General features: G+C 42.6%; 1 protein-coding gene across 8 annotated transcripts in view; it reads left to right on the top strand.

Moving 5' to 3' along the window:
• NFATC2 (nuclear factor of activated T cells 2) overlaps positions 1 to 17,729 on the top strand; it is a 142,733-nt gene that overhangs the window by 45,554 nt on the left and 79,450 nt on the right. For all 8 annotated transcript variants that reach the window (XM_029070332.2, XM_029070326.2, XM_007671395.4 and 5 more), the window contains exons 4-5: positions 7,584 to 7,786; positions 8,200 to 8,372. In XM_029070332.2, the coding sequence (XP_028926165.1) occupies positions 7,584 to 7,786; positions 8,200 to 8,372 (376 nt within the window). The remainder of the gene's footprint in view (positions 1 to 7,583; positions 7,787 to 8,199; positions 8,373 to 17,729) is intronic.

The following is a 17,729-nucleotide window of genomic DNA, read 5'->3' as shown; positions in this document are numbered from 1 at the left end:
GTTACCAACTAGTTCATTTTTAAAAGGCTTAGTGTATATTTTTCATCCTGTACAGCTGCACTGATTTGCCAACTTGCCATAATTTTGCCTTTTGCACGGCAGTGCGCCCTGATCATTTTCTGGGAAAGAGGTGGAAGGTCTACCCTTCAAACCTTGACAGTTGTGTTATGGAATGCCAACTAAATCAGAGAGGGGGAAAAAAAAATCTTGATTTCACAGCGACACGCAATCTTGCTTATTTCAGCAAAAGTCAGAGCACACCCAACCAACTCTTAACTCTGTTTCTCTACCCAACTTAACAATATTCATTTTATTTTAAGAAATCCAATCGTGTTTCATGAAGTGCCAACTATATTTCTTGCCCCTTTAGATATTTCGGCTCTCTTTCGTTCCAGCACTTGAGACACAAGCTAACTTTCATCCTCAAAATGCCTGAGTCAATCTACCCAGACAGCAGCTTGAGCTGAGTCTGACGACTGTTTAAAGGCACTTTTTATCAGGTGACTGATAGACTTGGCACATCCTTTGGCAGTAATCACTGTGAGCGCCTCTATAAAACTCTCAGTTCACCAGGTGCTGCCTTAGTTTCTCTATTTCTGATTCATTTTGTGCTTCTTCTTGCCCGTAGGTTTGCCATTTTCTCCACTCTGAGAGTGGGGAAGTTAAATAGAGCTTTGCTGTTAACTTGAACGGTTCCTCTCCTGAGTCTCTTCTCCTGGGCGGCGACTTCCCACAGCTCTCTGACTAATAAACCGTAAACCGTCAGAAGTGACCCGTCTGCAAGCCAGGATGAGGGATATGCAGAGAGCATTTGGAAAGCACCCACTTTCCTCCTTAGTGCCAAACTTTCTATCAAAAGGTAGATGATAGAAAAGCTTGGGATATGTTTCAGAACTTCTGAGCTCAGTAACCCCTTGGTTCTAAAAGATTGCCGGTGGGATTGAATTTTGTCAGGGAGCCATCCAAGAGCTGATATTTCTTTGTCTCAGTGAACCAGAGGTTTGAGGTTTCATGGGGAAAATATCGCTTCAGGATGGGGGGAAACTGATGCTTCGGGAGGTGGCTATTAAGTTGCCAATGGGGAAGACGGTGGTCAGTTTCTCCGTACAAAGCCACTCTCCGATAAGGAGGAACATAAAGTGTGGGTGGGGGCACTTCATTCGACCATGAATTTAATTAGGCTAATGTTCTATTCTCTGATCTCTCGGTGTTGTTTTCTATGGCATCCTCAGGGTTTCAAATGTGGACATGGTAATTGGAAACAAATTTAGCATGTTTTAGACCATAAAATCTCCCTTCAACTCACTCACTAGCTATGCGGTAGATATGTCTGTTTTTAATTTTCATTGATGTGAGAAATATAGAATGACTGGATTCTTAATTTAGAATGCTTAAAGAGGCAGAGGGAAAGAGTGATTTTATAGTTCTGAATCTATGTAGAAATCTCTACCTCGGATGCCTAGTGAGTTTTAAAAAGTTTGTTCTATCAGTGAGGCTCACGCCCATCCATTTCCCCCACTAGATTGCAAGCTCCCGGAGGACAGGATTTTTGTCCAACTCTATTGTTTTATACTCTCCCAAGCACTTAGTGCAGTACTCTGCCCACACTAAGTGCTGAATAAATACCACCGATTGATTGGTAATGACGGGGAATTGCTTGCAGATCTGTCCACCCAGCAGTACCAAAAAAATGCTCTCTAAAGTTGGCAAGTGGCTCCTTTAATATACGCCCTAGACTTGTGACTATCTCGGCTTCCAACAAGGCAGCTAACGGGGTAAGGACTGCACAAGACGCAACCATTTAGAACAGGAAGTCAAAGAATATTGTACACAATTGAAACTGTATTCAGGGAGGCCAGATATAATTACCTAAACTGGAAAGAGGCCAGAAAGTCAGGGATAAGAAGAGTACTTTGTTGAGAGGCAGGGGCGCTGGGCTCTCGAATAATTGCAAGCGTTCAGAACTTTAGGTTTTAGATCTCATTAGGGGTTTATACGCCCAACATCTTTTAGCTATTCAAGAAAAATGCATACTTGATTTGCTTATTTCTCTGGTACAGCCCCAAACTTGGAACTAAGTAGCGTGATCCCATTGTTGATTGCCTAGTCATCTGCTAATGGCAGCCCGCCTTTGATGTTTGATGTTGAGGATGCAGTGGGTGGTAACTAAAATTTCTTTTTCAGTCTTTCCTGCAGGATGGGAGGGGAAGCTTTATGGATTTGTGGGTCCCTTTTTTTTCATTTAAAAGGGATGAAAACAGAGAGGATAAAAAGAGAGAATCGGAAGGTTCCATCCTAGGCATCCTTTCTGTTTGCTTTTTGTTAATCCGTGTTTGGTATCTGAATTGTGAAAATATTTTACAATCAAAGTTTTAAGTCTAAAAGGGTTTGGATACTAGGGATACAAGCCAGATTGTAGAGCACAGTTCCCTTCTGGAAATTACTAGAACCCAGATGGACTTGTTGTAATAGGGGTAGTCTGCCCTGCTCTACAATTTGCCTACTCAAACAGAGTCTGCCTGGCCAGCACCCTGAGCAGATGATAAGACAGCTATTCTGATGGCTGCAAAAACCAGGGACCTAAAATGTTAGGCACCAGGATTGTGCGGAGGTGTTGGGTGATTTCACTGGTTTCGAGGTGGAGTTGAAGCCAGCTGGGGAGCTCGGCTCTCCGAGAAGTGATTAATTTGTTAATTTGGTATTTATTATGTATTGTGTGCCAAGCACTGTTCTAAGCACTGAAAGCACTAAGTGCTGAAAACACCCAGGATGCACCCAGAGCACTAAAGAAACCAGATGAGAAGCAATGGGAATCATCCTCCATTTTGAGAAAAGAAAAATTATAGGATGGAGTTGTTTATTGCCATCAACTAATATTTATTTGTTCACCCACCAAATGCTTAATTCTTGCCTAGGTACTCAGAGAATGTAGTTGATTACAGGGTAGTTATGTTCCCTGCTCTTCTTTTTGTACTTTAGAATGAGCTTGATGCCTTTTTTTAAAAAAAAAATCCTAATGGAATGAAGATTGTTTGAATCTTGCATATTTACTAGCTATTTCCTGTTTGGAACATGGTCTTCTGAACTACATTCAACCATTTGGGTTGGGGATGACATCTCTCCGGTGCTGTTACTTTCTTAGAATTAGGAATTGCCAACCTCTTAGTACAGTCAAACATGCCCAGGTGCTGCAAACATCAAAGTGTTGTGAACGTCAAACACGTCAACATAGCAAGGGCAGACATTTTGTGCACATGATATGGACAGGACTGTCACAAGCACTCAGTCATAGGTGAATTCCACTGTTAATGGCATTAAGTACAAATGACATATATGTGTGTGTGTGTGTGTGTGTGAGAGAGAGAACTTTTTTTCTCCACAAAGTGAGTGGGAAAACTTATAAAACCATTTGGCTCAGGGTATTTGTTAATTGATCTTTCAGTGTACTCTTCTGATTTGGTGGTATATATCCAATAAAGCATCCTTTTGAGAGACAGTGCTGTGGCTCTTTGAGGATTATCTCTTTTAAAGACTTGTTATTCAGCCTTTTCTTTTTAATTAGACAAGGAAGTTGCATCTTGCTGCGAGTAAGAGGAGCGAAACTTCAAAAGATCCAGATTAGATTAAGAATTTACTGTAAATTGAGTAAAGACTCACTGCCTCACTTTTCAGATTAGAGAGAGAATTTTCTTTTCACATAACTCATAAGGTTCAGACAATCTTGGATCATTTGAAATTTGGGGACGTGATTTATTATTGAAAATTTCTGGTCATGAGAATGGGCATGGTGGGATCGCCTTTTTTTTTTTTTTTTGTATTTGTTAAGCACTTACTATGTGCCGGGTCACTGTACCAATTACTGGGGCAGATACAAGAAAATTGGTTTGGACACAGTCCCTGTCCCATATCGGGCTCATAGTCTTATCCTCATTTAACAGACGAAGTAATTGAGGCAGAGAAAAGTTAAGCAACTTGCCCAAGTCACACAACAGAAAAGTAGAAGAGCTGGAATTAGAACCCAGGTTCTCTGACTCCCAAGCAGGTGTTGTTTTCACTGGGCCATGCTGGTTTTCCTAATGAGTACACCTTGGGTGAATTCAAAGTTAGGGAGAGCTGCCTTTCTACATGTGAATAGCAGAAAGAAATCGTAGAGTCAACAGCCAGAGTCAACTGTCAGCTGCCGCCTCTTAGAGCTTTTTGCTCCAAGAAACAAATAATATGTGGGGACCTCCATTGTGTTGACCATTATACCTATAAAAGATTGGTATCTCTTGAAACTTCCACTTGTGGGCTTATTTACATTATAGAAGTACAAAACTGGGCCAGAGCTTACACAAAGTGACCTAAACCATCCCTAGTAATACAGGTGAATGCTTGATTTTTGGAGGTTTTGAAAGACTTGTGTGGGCTCTGTGGAAATCTCATACTAAAGGCTACTCAGTAATAACAGGGAAACATAGGATTTCAGGCTAGAGCTTGTCATCTCTATTCTCCTTATCCCACTTGGCAGGCAGCAGTAGTGGAACGAGCAGAGTCTTGGAGTCAGAGGACATTGGTTCAAATTCCGGCTCTGCCCTTTGCCATGGGACCTTGGACAACTCACTTATCTTCTCGGTGCCCTCAGTTTCCCATATGTAGAATGTGGATTCAATACCTGTTCTACTTCTTAGAATGTGATTCCCATGTTGGGCAGGGACTGTGTCCAACTTGATTATCTTGTATCTACCGCTGGACTTAAAACAGTGGTTGCTGTATAGTAAGTGCTTAACAAATATTATTATTATTATTATTATTGTTATCATTATTCAGATTCAGTTCTCATGAAATTGAGATGCAACTTAATTCCCAAGAGCTCTTCCTTACTAATTTTCCTGTCTCTTTAAAACTTCTTTGTCTCCTAAAATGACAACTCACTGAGTATGGCTCCTTGTCTAATCCTCCACTTGGATTAAACAATTAATGGTATTTATTGAGATTTTACTGTGTGCAGAACACTGTACTAAGCGCTTGGGAAAGTGCAGTGCAGCAGAGTTGGTAGACACATTCTCTGCCCACAGTGAGCTGAGTTCCTCGTACAGGTATTCTTGGAAGTTTATTTTCAAGGGTAAGACTTTCTAGGCTTTGAAGTTGTCTCCTAATCTGATCAGCCGTAAATTCTGCTCTACAACCTTACTGCTTTGTAATTTCAGCTCCATGCGGATTTCCCAAAAAATCCTAAACCGTGGTCAGGAAGAGAATCATTGGTGAATAATTGTTCAACACTCACGATGTTTTGGGTTTCGTTCAGGACAACTTTCAATTTAAAAGTTGTATTTTGTGTTGCTGGTTTTTCACTCTTAACCCCAACATTTCCATTCACTGGATCAGACCCTTAGTGACTCTAGTGACTAAGTCCCTCTCTCAACAGTGCTCAATGAATGTATTATTATTATTATTATTATTATTATGGTATTTGTTAAGTGTGTGCTATGTGTCTAGCCCTGTTCTTAGCACTGAGGTAGATACAAGGTAATCAAGTTTTCCCATGGTGGGCTCACAGTTTTAATCCCCATGTTACAGATGAGGTAAGTGAGGCACAGAGAAATTAAGCTGCTTGCCCAAGGTCACATAGCAGACAAGTGGCGGAGCTGGGATTAGAACCCATGTCCTCCGACTCCCAAGCCCGTGCTCTTTCCACCAAGCCATGTTGCTTCATTCATTCATTCAGTTATATTTATTGAGCACTTACTGTGTGCAAAGCACTGTACTAAGTGCTTGGGAGAACACAGTATAACAAACAGATACATTCCTGCCCACATTGAGCTCACAGTCTAAAGAAGGAGACAGACATTAATGTAAATAAATAGATAAATAGATTTCTTGAGTACCAGCTGTGTGCCGAGCACTGCACTAGACATTTAAGGACAATCCAAAAGAAAAAGATGTGATCCTTGTCCTTCTGGAGTGGATAACCCTTCCCTACTAGAATTTAAGCTCCCTGTGGGCAGGAAATGCATCTCTGACTTCTGCTGTACTTTCTTAAGTGCTCGGCACAGCGCATTGCGCCCAGTGCATGCTCAGGACTACTACAGCAGCAACTACTATGACTTACTAATGGGGATCACAATAGCGGGGCTGGATGTACCTAAAAGGATGAATACGCGTTACACTGAGATTTCATTCGGCTCCCCCAGAGTGCCACTGAGTGAATCAGAAATGAGAAGAGACATTACCGAGTGGCAAGCTGGTGGCTGGAAGGAGCTGAATCATTTCACCAAATTGAATCACCAAAGGACCTGTCTCATTCTTATTATTTTGCATTCACTTCTTGGGTCTTCAGGAAGCAAAACCAGTGTTAGTTTGAACAAAAAAAAAAAAATCCAGGATCTGCCGAGGTCCTTCACAATACAAGTGTTTATAGTCTTGCTTTCATTCCAAAGGAAGAGGGATTCACCCTGCTATTTTTTTAATCTCAATCAATATGATTGGCCGTAAGATGTTTGCTTGAGAGTTTTATAGACCAAGGATTTGGGACTGAATGATTGTAGCCTCCTGCTTGCTGATTGGTCTGAGAGTCTGTTTGATTGACATTTGCAGCCCCCGGGGCCTGGTGACTTTAAACTGCCATCCTTACTTTCCCCAGACTCTCTGGACTGGCCAAGACGACCCTCAGGGTGAGAGTGGGATGAGGTTAGGGCAGGAGGTTGAAAAACCTGTCAGACAGGAAGCTAAGTAACCCCATGGTTCCCTTGACAAGTTCTGAGGTTGGACTTGTTTTATGTTACCCTGAAACCATTACCTCTGTTGGCATGGAGCTCTCCCCGCAATACTTTATTTGGTATTAAGGTTGCTCTGGGCTGATGAGAATCAAAAATGAATGTTTTCAGTGAAAGAATTATCTCAATACACTCCAAACTTCTGCCTCACTCAGAGGACCGTCGGTCAAGTATCCCTAGGGCCCAACTTTCCTTCTTACCTTGCTAAAGGGTGTTTGTTTCTACTACTGCTATCACTTGCTGAGAAATAGGTCTGCATCTCATGGTGGGGAAGGATGTAGGAGGCATTAGGATGGTAATAGAACCTGCCCTTCTACATTGATTTTTATAATGATAACTTGTATATTGCCTGTGGGCAACACCACGAGAAATCAGGGAGGTGTGTCGAAGAAACATATAAATGTTGGGCACAAATGTTCGAACCACTCTCCTCCATTCTCCCTTCTCGCCTGACTTCCATGGTGAGAAAAACAGCCGTGAATCATAGAGTATGTCACTGGAAAACAGCATCCACTTGTATTTCTCTGATCTCCATCTTCACGTAACACTGTATATCTAGGTATATATCAGTGACATGTTTATTTTGGGGTACTGTGGAGGTATCTACATCAGAAGTCCTCAGAGAAGAAATCTTACCTTAATCCTTTCGTAAGATAAATTGATGCGTGTACAAGATACACATGTGTGTGTCATATGGGCGGAAATCCATATAATTTGGCATTGTCAAGCTACTATTTAGTGTTCTGTGTTTGGTTGTCAGTTGAGAGGAATTCTCTCTAATGAGTCTCATTTTATGGTGCCATAGTCATTGTTTTGGTTTCTTACCAGCTTCATGGATATATGGAGAACAAGCCCCTAGGCCTCCAGATCTTCATTGGGACAGCAGATGAAAGAATACTGAAGCCACATGCTTTCTATCAAGTCCACCGTATCACAGGGAAAACCGTCACCACCACCAGCTATGAGAAAATTGTGGGCAACACCAAAGTGCTAGAGATTCCACTGGAGCCCAAAAACAACATGAAAGCCACGTAAGGTCTTAAGGGATACAGAATTTCCTCATAGAAATCAGAGGAGGCAGAGCCAAACGAGTTATCTGGAGGGGTCAAAACCGTTCACTCAGAAATACTCAACTTTCCTGAGTACTACCAAGGGGAAGAAGAAAGTGGCTTCCAGTTAAGGGTGGGGAAGTTGGAAAGGATTGTCTAGCCTAAGTATAACCAGCCATGATTTTATTTAATTGCTTTGGGATTTTTATGCCAAGTGTAAATGCAAAATTGAAATTTATGGGTGATGGGGAATTTTTCTCTGAGACGTGTCTGCAAAATTGTATAAACTGAATTGTTAAGGTGGCTTTGCCGACTGCCTTTAACCCTGTCTGAGACAAGCAGAGGCAGGGGAGGTTTTCAATGGCGTCCTAAACCATGTGGCTTGTCCCTGCTAGCATCGACTGTGCCGGGATCCTGAAGCTGAGGAATGCCGACATCGAGTTGCGGAAAGGAGAGACGGACATTGGGAGGAAGAACACCCGGGTCCGCCTGGTTTTCCGGGTGCACATCCCCGAGTCCAGCGGCCGGATCGTGTCTCTGCAAGCTGCGTCCAACCCCATCGAGTGCTGTAAGTCATATCTTGGGCTCTCTGCTTTTTCTGAGGAGTACAAAATGATTTATTCATTCGTTCAGTCATACTTATTGAGCACTTACTGTGTAGAGAGCACTCTGCTAAGCGGTTGGGAGAGTACACTGCAACAATAAAGACACATTCCCTGCCCACAACGAGCTCTCAGTCTAGAGGGGATTTATCCATGTCCCCTCTCTAGTCTGAGCTAAAGCTCACTTGAAGAAATGAGATAGATAATAATAATAATAGTAGTACAAGCTCTGTGGTAAATACAGCTAATCAATAGCATTTGTTGAGCCGTGTGCTATACGTTGAGCACTGTCCTAGGGGCTTGGAAGAATAGAGTAGAATAAGTAGGCACAGGCCCTGACCTCAAGGAGCGTGGAGGTGGGAGGGGAAGCTGGATATTAAAGTAAGTTGCAGATATGAGGAAGTACTAGAGTATAATATGTACATAAGTGCTACAACAGGGTTGTGAGTATGTACGTGCCTGGATGGCATGGAAGTGCTGAAACAGCAGTGGGAGGATAGACAAGGTGGGGAGGTTAGGAATTAATCACGGAAAGGTGTCCTGGAGGAGATTGATTTTAGAAAAAGAAAGCCTTCCAGCCACTAAAGAGGGTAGACAGAAATGAGCCTAATTTTTCAGCACATGAAATTGAGGTTACCCAACAGAAAGAACTTTCTGGCGTCAAAGATGAAGTGTCAGGCTTGATTACTTAGGGAGAGTGCCGATTGCCCTTCAAGAATCACCTTCAAGACGAACATCTACTTTGGTTTAATTGCCATGTTACTGAGGAAGAGGAATGGATCAGATGGTCTCTTCTCTGATTGTTACGGAATCAAAAAGTTGGAAGGGAATCCAAGTGCTAATCAGATTGAGCCTGACAGCTGTTCTGGAAGACCTTAGAAGTCTCTCGGTTGTCTTAAATTCCACTCCATGTGTTCACTGTGAAGTCGGAGCCCGTAGGTGCTCAGAGATCTTGATGGGCTGGATAGTAAACCAAAAGATGCAACTTGTGAAAAACACATCACAGTGAGTCTGGAATTCCCCCACCCAACTCTTCCTACCCCACCCAGGTCCCCGCCAGCAAGGTGACAGAATTTTTCTTTACCACTCAAAGACTAGTCATTTTCAGATAAGCGCTTCCTTGCTTTGACTCGAACATCTCACCATGCTTTTCATTGGAAGAAGGACTGTTTTTTTTGGTGGTCGGGGGACATTCGGCATGTAATTGATCACTTTTCTGGATAATGATTAAGCCCGTACTCGGACCATGTTACGAAATGAGGCTGGTAAAAGAAGGTTGAAGGTGTGCTCCAGCAAGGGTTAATTTGGGGGAATTATCAAGCACAGTTTACTTAATTCATCAGATGTTGGAAATTAAGGCTGTCAAACTTGGAGAGGATGGGTTGCGTTGATTATTGCCTGGCAAATAACCATTCTCCCCCTTCCCCGGAGCAATCGGATTTCACTGGCTACACCCTTCCGTACATCTTCTAGGCAGCTTGTGGGCTAGGAAGCAAATACATTGTGATCTAGTAAGGTTCTTGCACTTGTCTGCAATCCTAATTAAGTTTTTAAATATGGTCGTTTATGTGAGCCACCTTCTGGAAAAAAGTGCAAGGGTAATTATGTCTCTTCTGTGGTCTTTGACTGTAAATGGACCTCATGTGAAAAACTACTATGTGCACTTCACCTTGAGCTGCACCCCGTCCACTTAATTACTTGTTGCACTCTGTGGCCCAGCAGAAACACAGCTGGCAGGGCTGTAAATGTGTGAGGGACTCTGCTCAAACCTCCATCCCTGTCATCAATTCCTTCGTGTGGGTTCTAGGTCCGTTTATCTTCATGAAGGGCCAGAGGCTCATTCGTGAGAAGCAGTGTGGCATAGCGGATAGAGCACGGGCCTGAGATTCAGACGGTCATGGGTTCTAATCCCGGATCCCCCTCTTCTCTGCTGTGTGACCTTGGGCAAGTCACTTCACTTCTCTGGACCCCAGTGACCTCATCTATAAAGTGGGGATTAAGACAATGAGCCCCACGTGGGACAAGGACTTTGTCCAACCTGATTTGCTTGTATCCACCCCAGCGCTTAGTACAGTGCCTGGCACGTAGTAAGCAGTTAACAAATACTATAATAATAATTCATCATTTCTGATGGGCCACTCCATCATCAACATCAAACTATATAGGCTAATCAGGAACTGCTCTGAATTTGGGGCAAATTGAGTTGGGTGGGGTGGAGAGGGATTTCAGGTGTGAGACTTTCTCTGACAGCCCCATGGGCCTCTCAGATCAGCTAGTTTATCAGCCCCGCCCCACTGAGATGATGGCAGCAGCAGTGAAACAGCTTAAAGATGCTCAGTAGGTGGCAAATGTACATTCCTATCAGAGAGTTCTCGGAAATGCTGTTCCTTTTAACCATGACTCAGAGCAGTTTTAACCACATGGCCCAGTGTTCTGTTGTTCTGACACTGCCATGTTGTATATTCATTCACTGCATTTCAGATAACACCCAGGACACCTTCTGGGCCAACCCCCGCCTCCACTTAGCTAATGAAATTTTACACTCTGAATTTAAAAAAAAAAAAAATTTTTTTTGTCATACTGGATCATGACAGGTCCTCCCCTGCAAGCAGGCGCCTATTAACTGGGAGCCCCTTTTTTTCCCTCCAAAGTGCACTAGCTCACAATAAGCTCTGAATTTTCTGAGTTACTCTTCCCGTTGCTCTTTTCTGGTGGCAGATGTTGCCATTTTAACTTTCATCTGGTAACCACCTAATTTCCTGCCATGTACTAGGTAATTCCCATTTCCATTTGTTTTATGGCCACAAGAAGGAAATCCTGATTGCTGTCTTGCGGATGCAAAAACTTTAAGACCTTTCTATTGACTAAATTAAACCTCTTAGCTAAAGGCCTTGATTTCATCTTAGGGTATGGAAGCTGTGGGCCTATCTGCCAGCCTAATGTAAACACACACATTCTGAAGGAGTTTCATAGATGAGTGAATAGAATACATTTGCTATCTCAGAAGAACCTGCTACAAGTTTGCCTTGTTCCAGTTTTCCCCTGCAGAATTGTAAATTCACATCCAAGGCCTTTCTTTACTGTACAGATATTAAGTGATTGGCTGCTGGCAGGTGGACAAAAGGGCTACTGGCAGGAATGATCTAATTAATTTTTTTAAAGGTATTTGTTAAGCTCTTTTTTTTATGTTGTTTAATTGCTTAATATGTGCCCGGCACTGTACTAAGCACTGGGGTAGATACAAGCTAGTCAGGTTGGACAGAGTCTCTGACCCATTTGGGCCCTTCAGTCTTAATCCCCATTTTACAGATGAGGTAACCGAGGCACACAAATTAAGTGACTTGCCCAAGATCACACAGCAGGTAAATTGCAGAGACAGGATTAGAACCCAGGTTTTTCTGACTCCCGGCCCATGCTGATTCCATTAGGCCCTGCTGCTTCTGAAATGCCTACTATTTATCAAGCACTTTTCTAAGTGCTAAAGTAGACACAAGTTAGGCCGAATGCAGCCCCTGTCCCATGTAGAGCTCACAGTATAGGAGGGAGAAAAAGTATAGAATCCTCATTTTGCAGTTAAGGAAACTGAGGCACTGAAAAGTGAAGTGACTTGCCCAAAGTCACATTGCAAGCGGTTGGCAGAGTCTGTTTTAGAATCCATGTTGTCTCACTCTCAGGCCCCTGCTCTTTCCACTAGGATACGCTGTTTCTTGCACTGTAAGCCAGCTGTTTATAGGCTAAGGAATGAGTGTTCCGTTGTGGAAATCCCCTTTCAATTTTTACTTATTTTTCACCATTATGAGGCTCCTTCCAATGAAAATTTCTAAATTAGCTCGATGCATTAATCTCTCCTGCCTAAAAGGTATGGAACAATGCCACAAGAAGCAGCAGCATGGCCCAGTGGAAAGACCACAGGCCAGCTAGTCAGAGGACCTGGGTTCTAATCCTAGCTCCATGAGATCTCGGGCAGGTCACTTAACTTTTCTATGCCTCAGTTCCCTCATCTGCAAAATGGGGATTCGATTCCTGTTCTCCTTCCTTCTTAGACTGTGAACCCCATGTGGGACCTGATTATCTTATATCTATCCTGCTCTCAGAACAGGGCTCGGCATATAGTAAGCACATAACAAGTGTGACAATTATCATTCTTGAACATGCACTCACAGAAGCTATTAGTGGTGATAAAAACACTATCCCTTGTCTTCCTGTTGATATTGTCATAGGTAGCCTGCTACTCTCTGGAGAATATACTCTTAGGGCTTGCGCTTTCTCATTTTCAGTGTTTTCATGGGAACTCTACGAAGGTACTGTTTCCGTTTCTCAAACGTCATGGTTCGGAAGTCCTCTCTTTGACCACTGGTATATCACCTTCTTTTCTGCCGCTAACATTTTTAAATGAAGAGACTTAACTTAGGACTGGGATGGATTTCTCTGCTTTTCTCATACTCCCTATCATATTGCAAAAAAGGAACCCATCTTTGAAGAAAAGGTTAGATTGGATACAGAGGGAATATCCAGTATTTGAAATAACCAAATAATACCACTAATAATGATGATGGTAATACTTAGGGCTTACTCTGCTAAGCACTGGGATAAATAAATACAGGTAATCAGATCAGACGCAGTCCTTTTCCCTCACAGAGGTCACAGTCTGAGGAAGGGCAATTAGGTTTTATCCTCATTTTATAGATGAGGAAACTGAAGTATGGCAAAGTTAGGTGATTTACCCAAGAACATCCAGCAGGCAGGTGGCGGAGCCAGGATTAGAATTTGGATCTTCTGATTGCCAGCCCCAATCTCTTTCCACTAGGCTACACTGAGCATTCAGGCTTCATGAATTCATCTAGTAAAACTCTTAAAAAACCCAAGAATTTGACAGATTTTATTGAGCACCTACAATATGCGGAGCATGGTATTAGGCACTTGGGAAACATACAGTAGAATCCTGGCTCTTGAGGATCTTAGAGATTATTTTTTTCAAAGGGCGAAGCAATTTGATTGCAACTGATTCAGCAGCGCTGATCAATTGATTAGTGCACTTGTCTCTGCAGCTCAATAACTCCTAATATTTGCACTAAGAGCTCTTACAGAATGTAATTGCTACCTGTTGTCCAACTCCGTAGCCTACCCTAATCATTTTACTGCACTTCTCTGATACCGGGTTATTTATTGCTCTATATATTCACCCTCTCCTTTTCTAACAACCGTAATGTCATTATGTGTTGTTATTGTTAATAATAATATTTGCTAAATGAACTAAATTAAATTTAAATGGGTCCTGGATGCACAAGTTTACGGTCTAAATGGTAGGAGACAGAGAAGAGTGGGAAAGTAATCAAATCAAGAATATTTTCAGGTTAGGAATATCGAGAGTAAACAAATAACAGTTCATCAGGGAATAGTTCCTGGGGAGATCACCAGGTCGGTACAAACCATCCCAATAAAACTGCCCCAGTCTTCCCAGCATTCAGAAGGATAGGAAGATGGTTTCTGCCCTCACAGGGGGTGGGGCTTGGTTTCCCAGCTATCTGTCACCTGCAGATTCTGGAGCTATGGTGAAAGTGGGGAATTTAGGGTCGGATAGCTCAGCACTTTCATCATGTATGAGCCGAAAATGGGTGCTCCATCTGCCACGCGGAGCACCTTCCAACCAGGCCCTATTATTCTTTGAGTGGTGTGCCCAGTTTAGAAAGAAAAACATTAGGCCAAGTAGTTTAGCAAACACCCTATTTTGCTTCATGTGAAGAGACGGTGATCAGGGGTCTAAGTGATTTTCCATATTTGATAAGAACTCAGTATCATCCAGGGCAGACTTCTCCTGCCTATGTCTATTCCCATTTCAATCCTTGGTATTTATTGAATGCTTACTGTGTGTAGAGCACTGTACTAGGTGCTTGGCAGAATACAGTACAATAGAATTAAGTCTGATTCCCTTTCTTCAAGGAGCTTAAAAGTCTAGCCCAGAAGGCCCTTTCTGTGGTGAGACCTCATATAAACTCTACTCATCGGGATGTTGATGACTTCCTCATAGGAGATTATTTGGGGTTCTTTGGACTTTATTAGGAGGTGTCTCCTCCATTTGGAATTTTAGACTTTCCTTTACTCTTAAAAATGGCCACTTATTATTTATCAAAGAGACTCATAACTACAACTCTCTCCTTTTTGTATGGTTTTTGTTAAATGCTTGCTTTGTGCCGGGCACTGTTATTAGTACTGGGGTAAATACTAGGTAATCAGGTTGCACACAGTCCATGTTCCACATGGGACTCACAGTCTGAATCCCCATTTTACAGATGAGGTAACAGGCCACCAAAAACTGAAGTGACTTGCCCAAGGCCACACAGAAGACAAGTGGCAGAGCAGGGGCTAGAACCCAGGGCCTTCTGGCTTTCAGGCCCATGCTGTTTGCACTAGGCCACACTGCTGCCCTTTCTTTGCTTATTGTTCCTACATTCTGGAATTCAAAAATCTCTTAAATATGTTCTTTTCTTCCAGAATGCAGCCTTGATCCTTGGGATAATTGGGGAGTGCATTCTGGGTAGAAAGGAGTGGCTTCTTTCTGATGAACTTTCCTAGATGGGTTTCTCAGCTTCTAGCTTTTATGCCAGTGAGACTAGAGGTCTCTTTTTGAAGTTAACCATTCAAAGGTGATGGGGATCAATTTCGGCCTCAGTAATCAGGGTGACACTGATACTTTAAGTGATTTATTACAAATGTTGTGTCTTCCCTGGAATATAGAGCAGTCAGCAGCCATGGCAACATCTGCTCTGTAAAGACCTTGGGTTGGCTTGGATCTGTTTCATGATTAGTCCACAACCTTAATTTAATCCAAGAGGAGGATGCGCTTAGTGCCGTTGATTACGTTAAGACAGTGTTTCCCAAGTGAGGTTTGGGAACCCCTAAGGGGACTCTGAGGCATATGTTCAGGTGGGATGATCTTTGGAGCGTATGGATGTTTTTAGGATGGAGAGGCAATAGGGAGACATCCAAGATTGCCACTGAGGGAAATGGGGGGATTCATTAATTCATTCAGTTGTATTTATTGAGTGCTTCCTGTGTGCAAAGCACCATACTAAGCACTTGGGAGAGTACAATATTCATTCAGTTGTATTTATTGAGCACTTATTGTATGCAAAACCCTGTACTAAGCTCTTGGGAGAGAATGGATCTGGGAGTCAGAAGGTAGTGGGTTCTAATACTCGCTCTGCACTTGTCTGCTGTGTGACCTTGGGAAAATCACTTAACTTCTCTGTGCCTCACTTACCTCATCAGTAAAATGGGAATTGAGACTGTGAGCCCCATGTGGAACAGCGACTGTGTCCGACCTGATTTGCTTGTATTCACCCCAGCGTTTAATACAGAGCCTGACATATAGTAAGTGCTTATCAAAAACCATAATTATCATAATTATTATTACAATACAACAATAGACACATTCCCTGCCCTACATAGCAATAAATAAGCACATTCCCTAACCACATCGAGCTTACAGTCTGAAGGGGATGTTCTTCGAGGAAAGAAAGAACAGTTGGAGATATAGTGAAGGTAAAAACTCTTTGGAGGCATGCTAACAACAACAACATTAATAATTATAGTGGAATTTAAGAACTTTTTAAAATGGTATTTGTTAAGCACTCACTATGTGCCAGGCACTGTACTAAGCGCTGGGCTAGATACAAGCTAATCTGGTTCGACACAATCCATGTCTCGTAGTGGGGCTGACGGTCTTAATCCTCATTTTACAGATGAGGTAACTGAGGCACAGAGTAGTGTGGTGACTTGCCTAAGGTCACACACCATACAAGTGGAAGAGCCGAGATTAGAACCCAGGGCCTTCTCACTCCCAGGCCCCTGCTCTATCCACTAGACCACTCTGCTTCTCTTACTGTGTGCCAAACAATGTACTAAGCACTGGGATAGGTACAAGATAATCAGGTCCCACATGGGGCTCACAATGTAAGCAGGAGGGAGGACAGGTATTGAATCCCTATTTAATAAGCATCATTGATGGGGAAGCTTACCTACAAAAAAGGAAAGGGGAGCCATCAAAAAGTCAGATGTTAAAGTATTTCTTGGAAGATAGTTGAGGGACCTGTGGGTTCAATCCATCCACCAATCAGTAATATTTGCAGAGCACCAAATTAAGTACTTGGAAAAAAGGCCAGAAGAGTTAGAAGACATGATCCCTGCCCTCAGTTACCATAATAATAAAAGAACTGTAGTAATTTTTAAGGGCTTACTATATGCCAAACATACTAAATACAGGTGTCGAATTGGAGAGAGTCACTCTCCCAAATGAGATATAAACCTAAGGGGAGGGAGAAAAGGTAATTTTATCTTCGTTTTACAGAAAATGTTACTGAAGCACAGAGAAATTAAGTGATTTGCCCCAGGTTGTATAGCAAGCCAGAGGAGGAACTAGTGTTAGGAGTCAGAGGACCTGAGTTCTAATCCCAGTTTTTCCTCGCAGATCCTCTGAGTCCCAGGCTCGTGCGCTTTCCACTAGGCCTCCTTCTCAAGCAGCTTACAATCTAACAAAGGAGACGAATCTCTCCCTCCTTCCATTCTATTAGACTCTTCGCAAAAAAAAAAAAAATCAGGGAATTTGTCTGAAAGCAATCATCAGCCATTCAAACTCTCACTCAAATTCGAGTCAGGAAATGAACCAGTGTGCGTCTGAAGTGGGCCAGCGTCAGACGGTATTTGGAAATGCTCCCAGAAAGTTAAAGAAAGCCTGGCCCAAAAGTGAGAAGGATTTGCAGCAAGCAGTGAGGCAAGCTGTAAAGAGAGCCAACGTTCCCGAGAAGAATCCGTTATGGACAGAGGGCAAGGAATGCAGGATAGAGATGACTTAAAATAACACGTACAGGTTAATTTTAAGGACTTACCCGTTCCCTCTTCTTCTGGCTCCAGGTTAATCAGATTGATTTCTAGAGCTCCCCTGTCAGGGATTTTTGTAAAAGGAAAGCACCAACTTTCTCCAGGGAAGCTGATTCTGTCCAACATTCCCTTTTTCCCCCCGCTTTTGGGCGTATTATATTTCTTGGCCAAGTTGACCAATGACATGGTGAATTACAGACAGCAAAGTAATAATGTCCCCATTAGCAAGCTGACACACTGCACCAGGAATTAGTGTAAGTATTTCTATAACATTGGCTTTGCTGCCTGATGTCAGTAACTGTTGCTAATGAAAATAAACACCTCAACTGGTTAAATCAGCACTGGCTTGTGTTATTCAAAGCTCATAGGCCACAGTTGCTGTAAACCATTTTCTGCAGTGTCAGACCCTGGAGGGGGGAGAAATTATGTGAAATAATTGTGTGCAT

The sequence above is a fragment of the Ornithorhynchus anatinus genome, chromosome 8, assembly GCF_004115215.2.
Source record: "Ornithorhynchus anatinus isolate Pmale09 chromosome 8, mOrnAna1.pri.v4, whole genome shotgun sequence".
Taxonomy (NCBI): domain Eukaryota; kingdom Metazoa; phylum Chordata; class Mammalia; order Monotremata; family Ornithorhynchidae; genus Ornithorhynchus; species Ornithorhynchus anatinus.
Note: the sequence above shows the minus strand (reverse complement) of the source record. Positions and strands in the feature narration are given on the sequence as shown.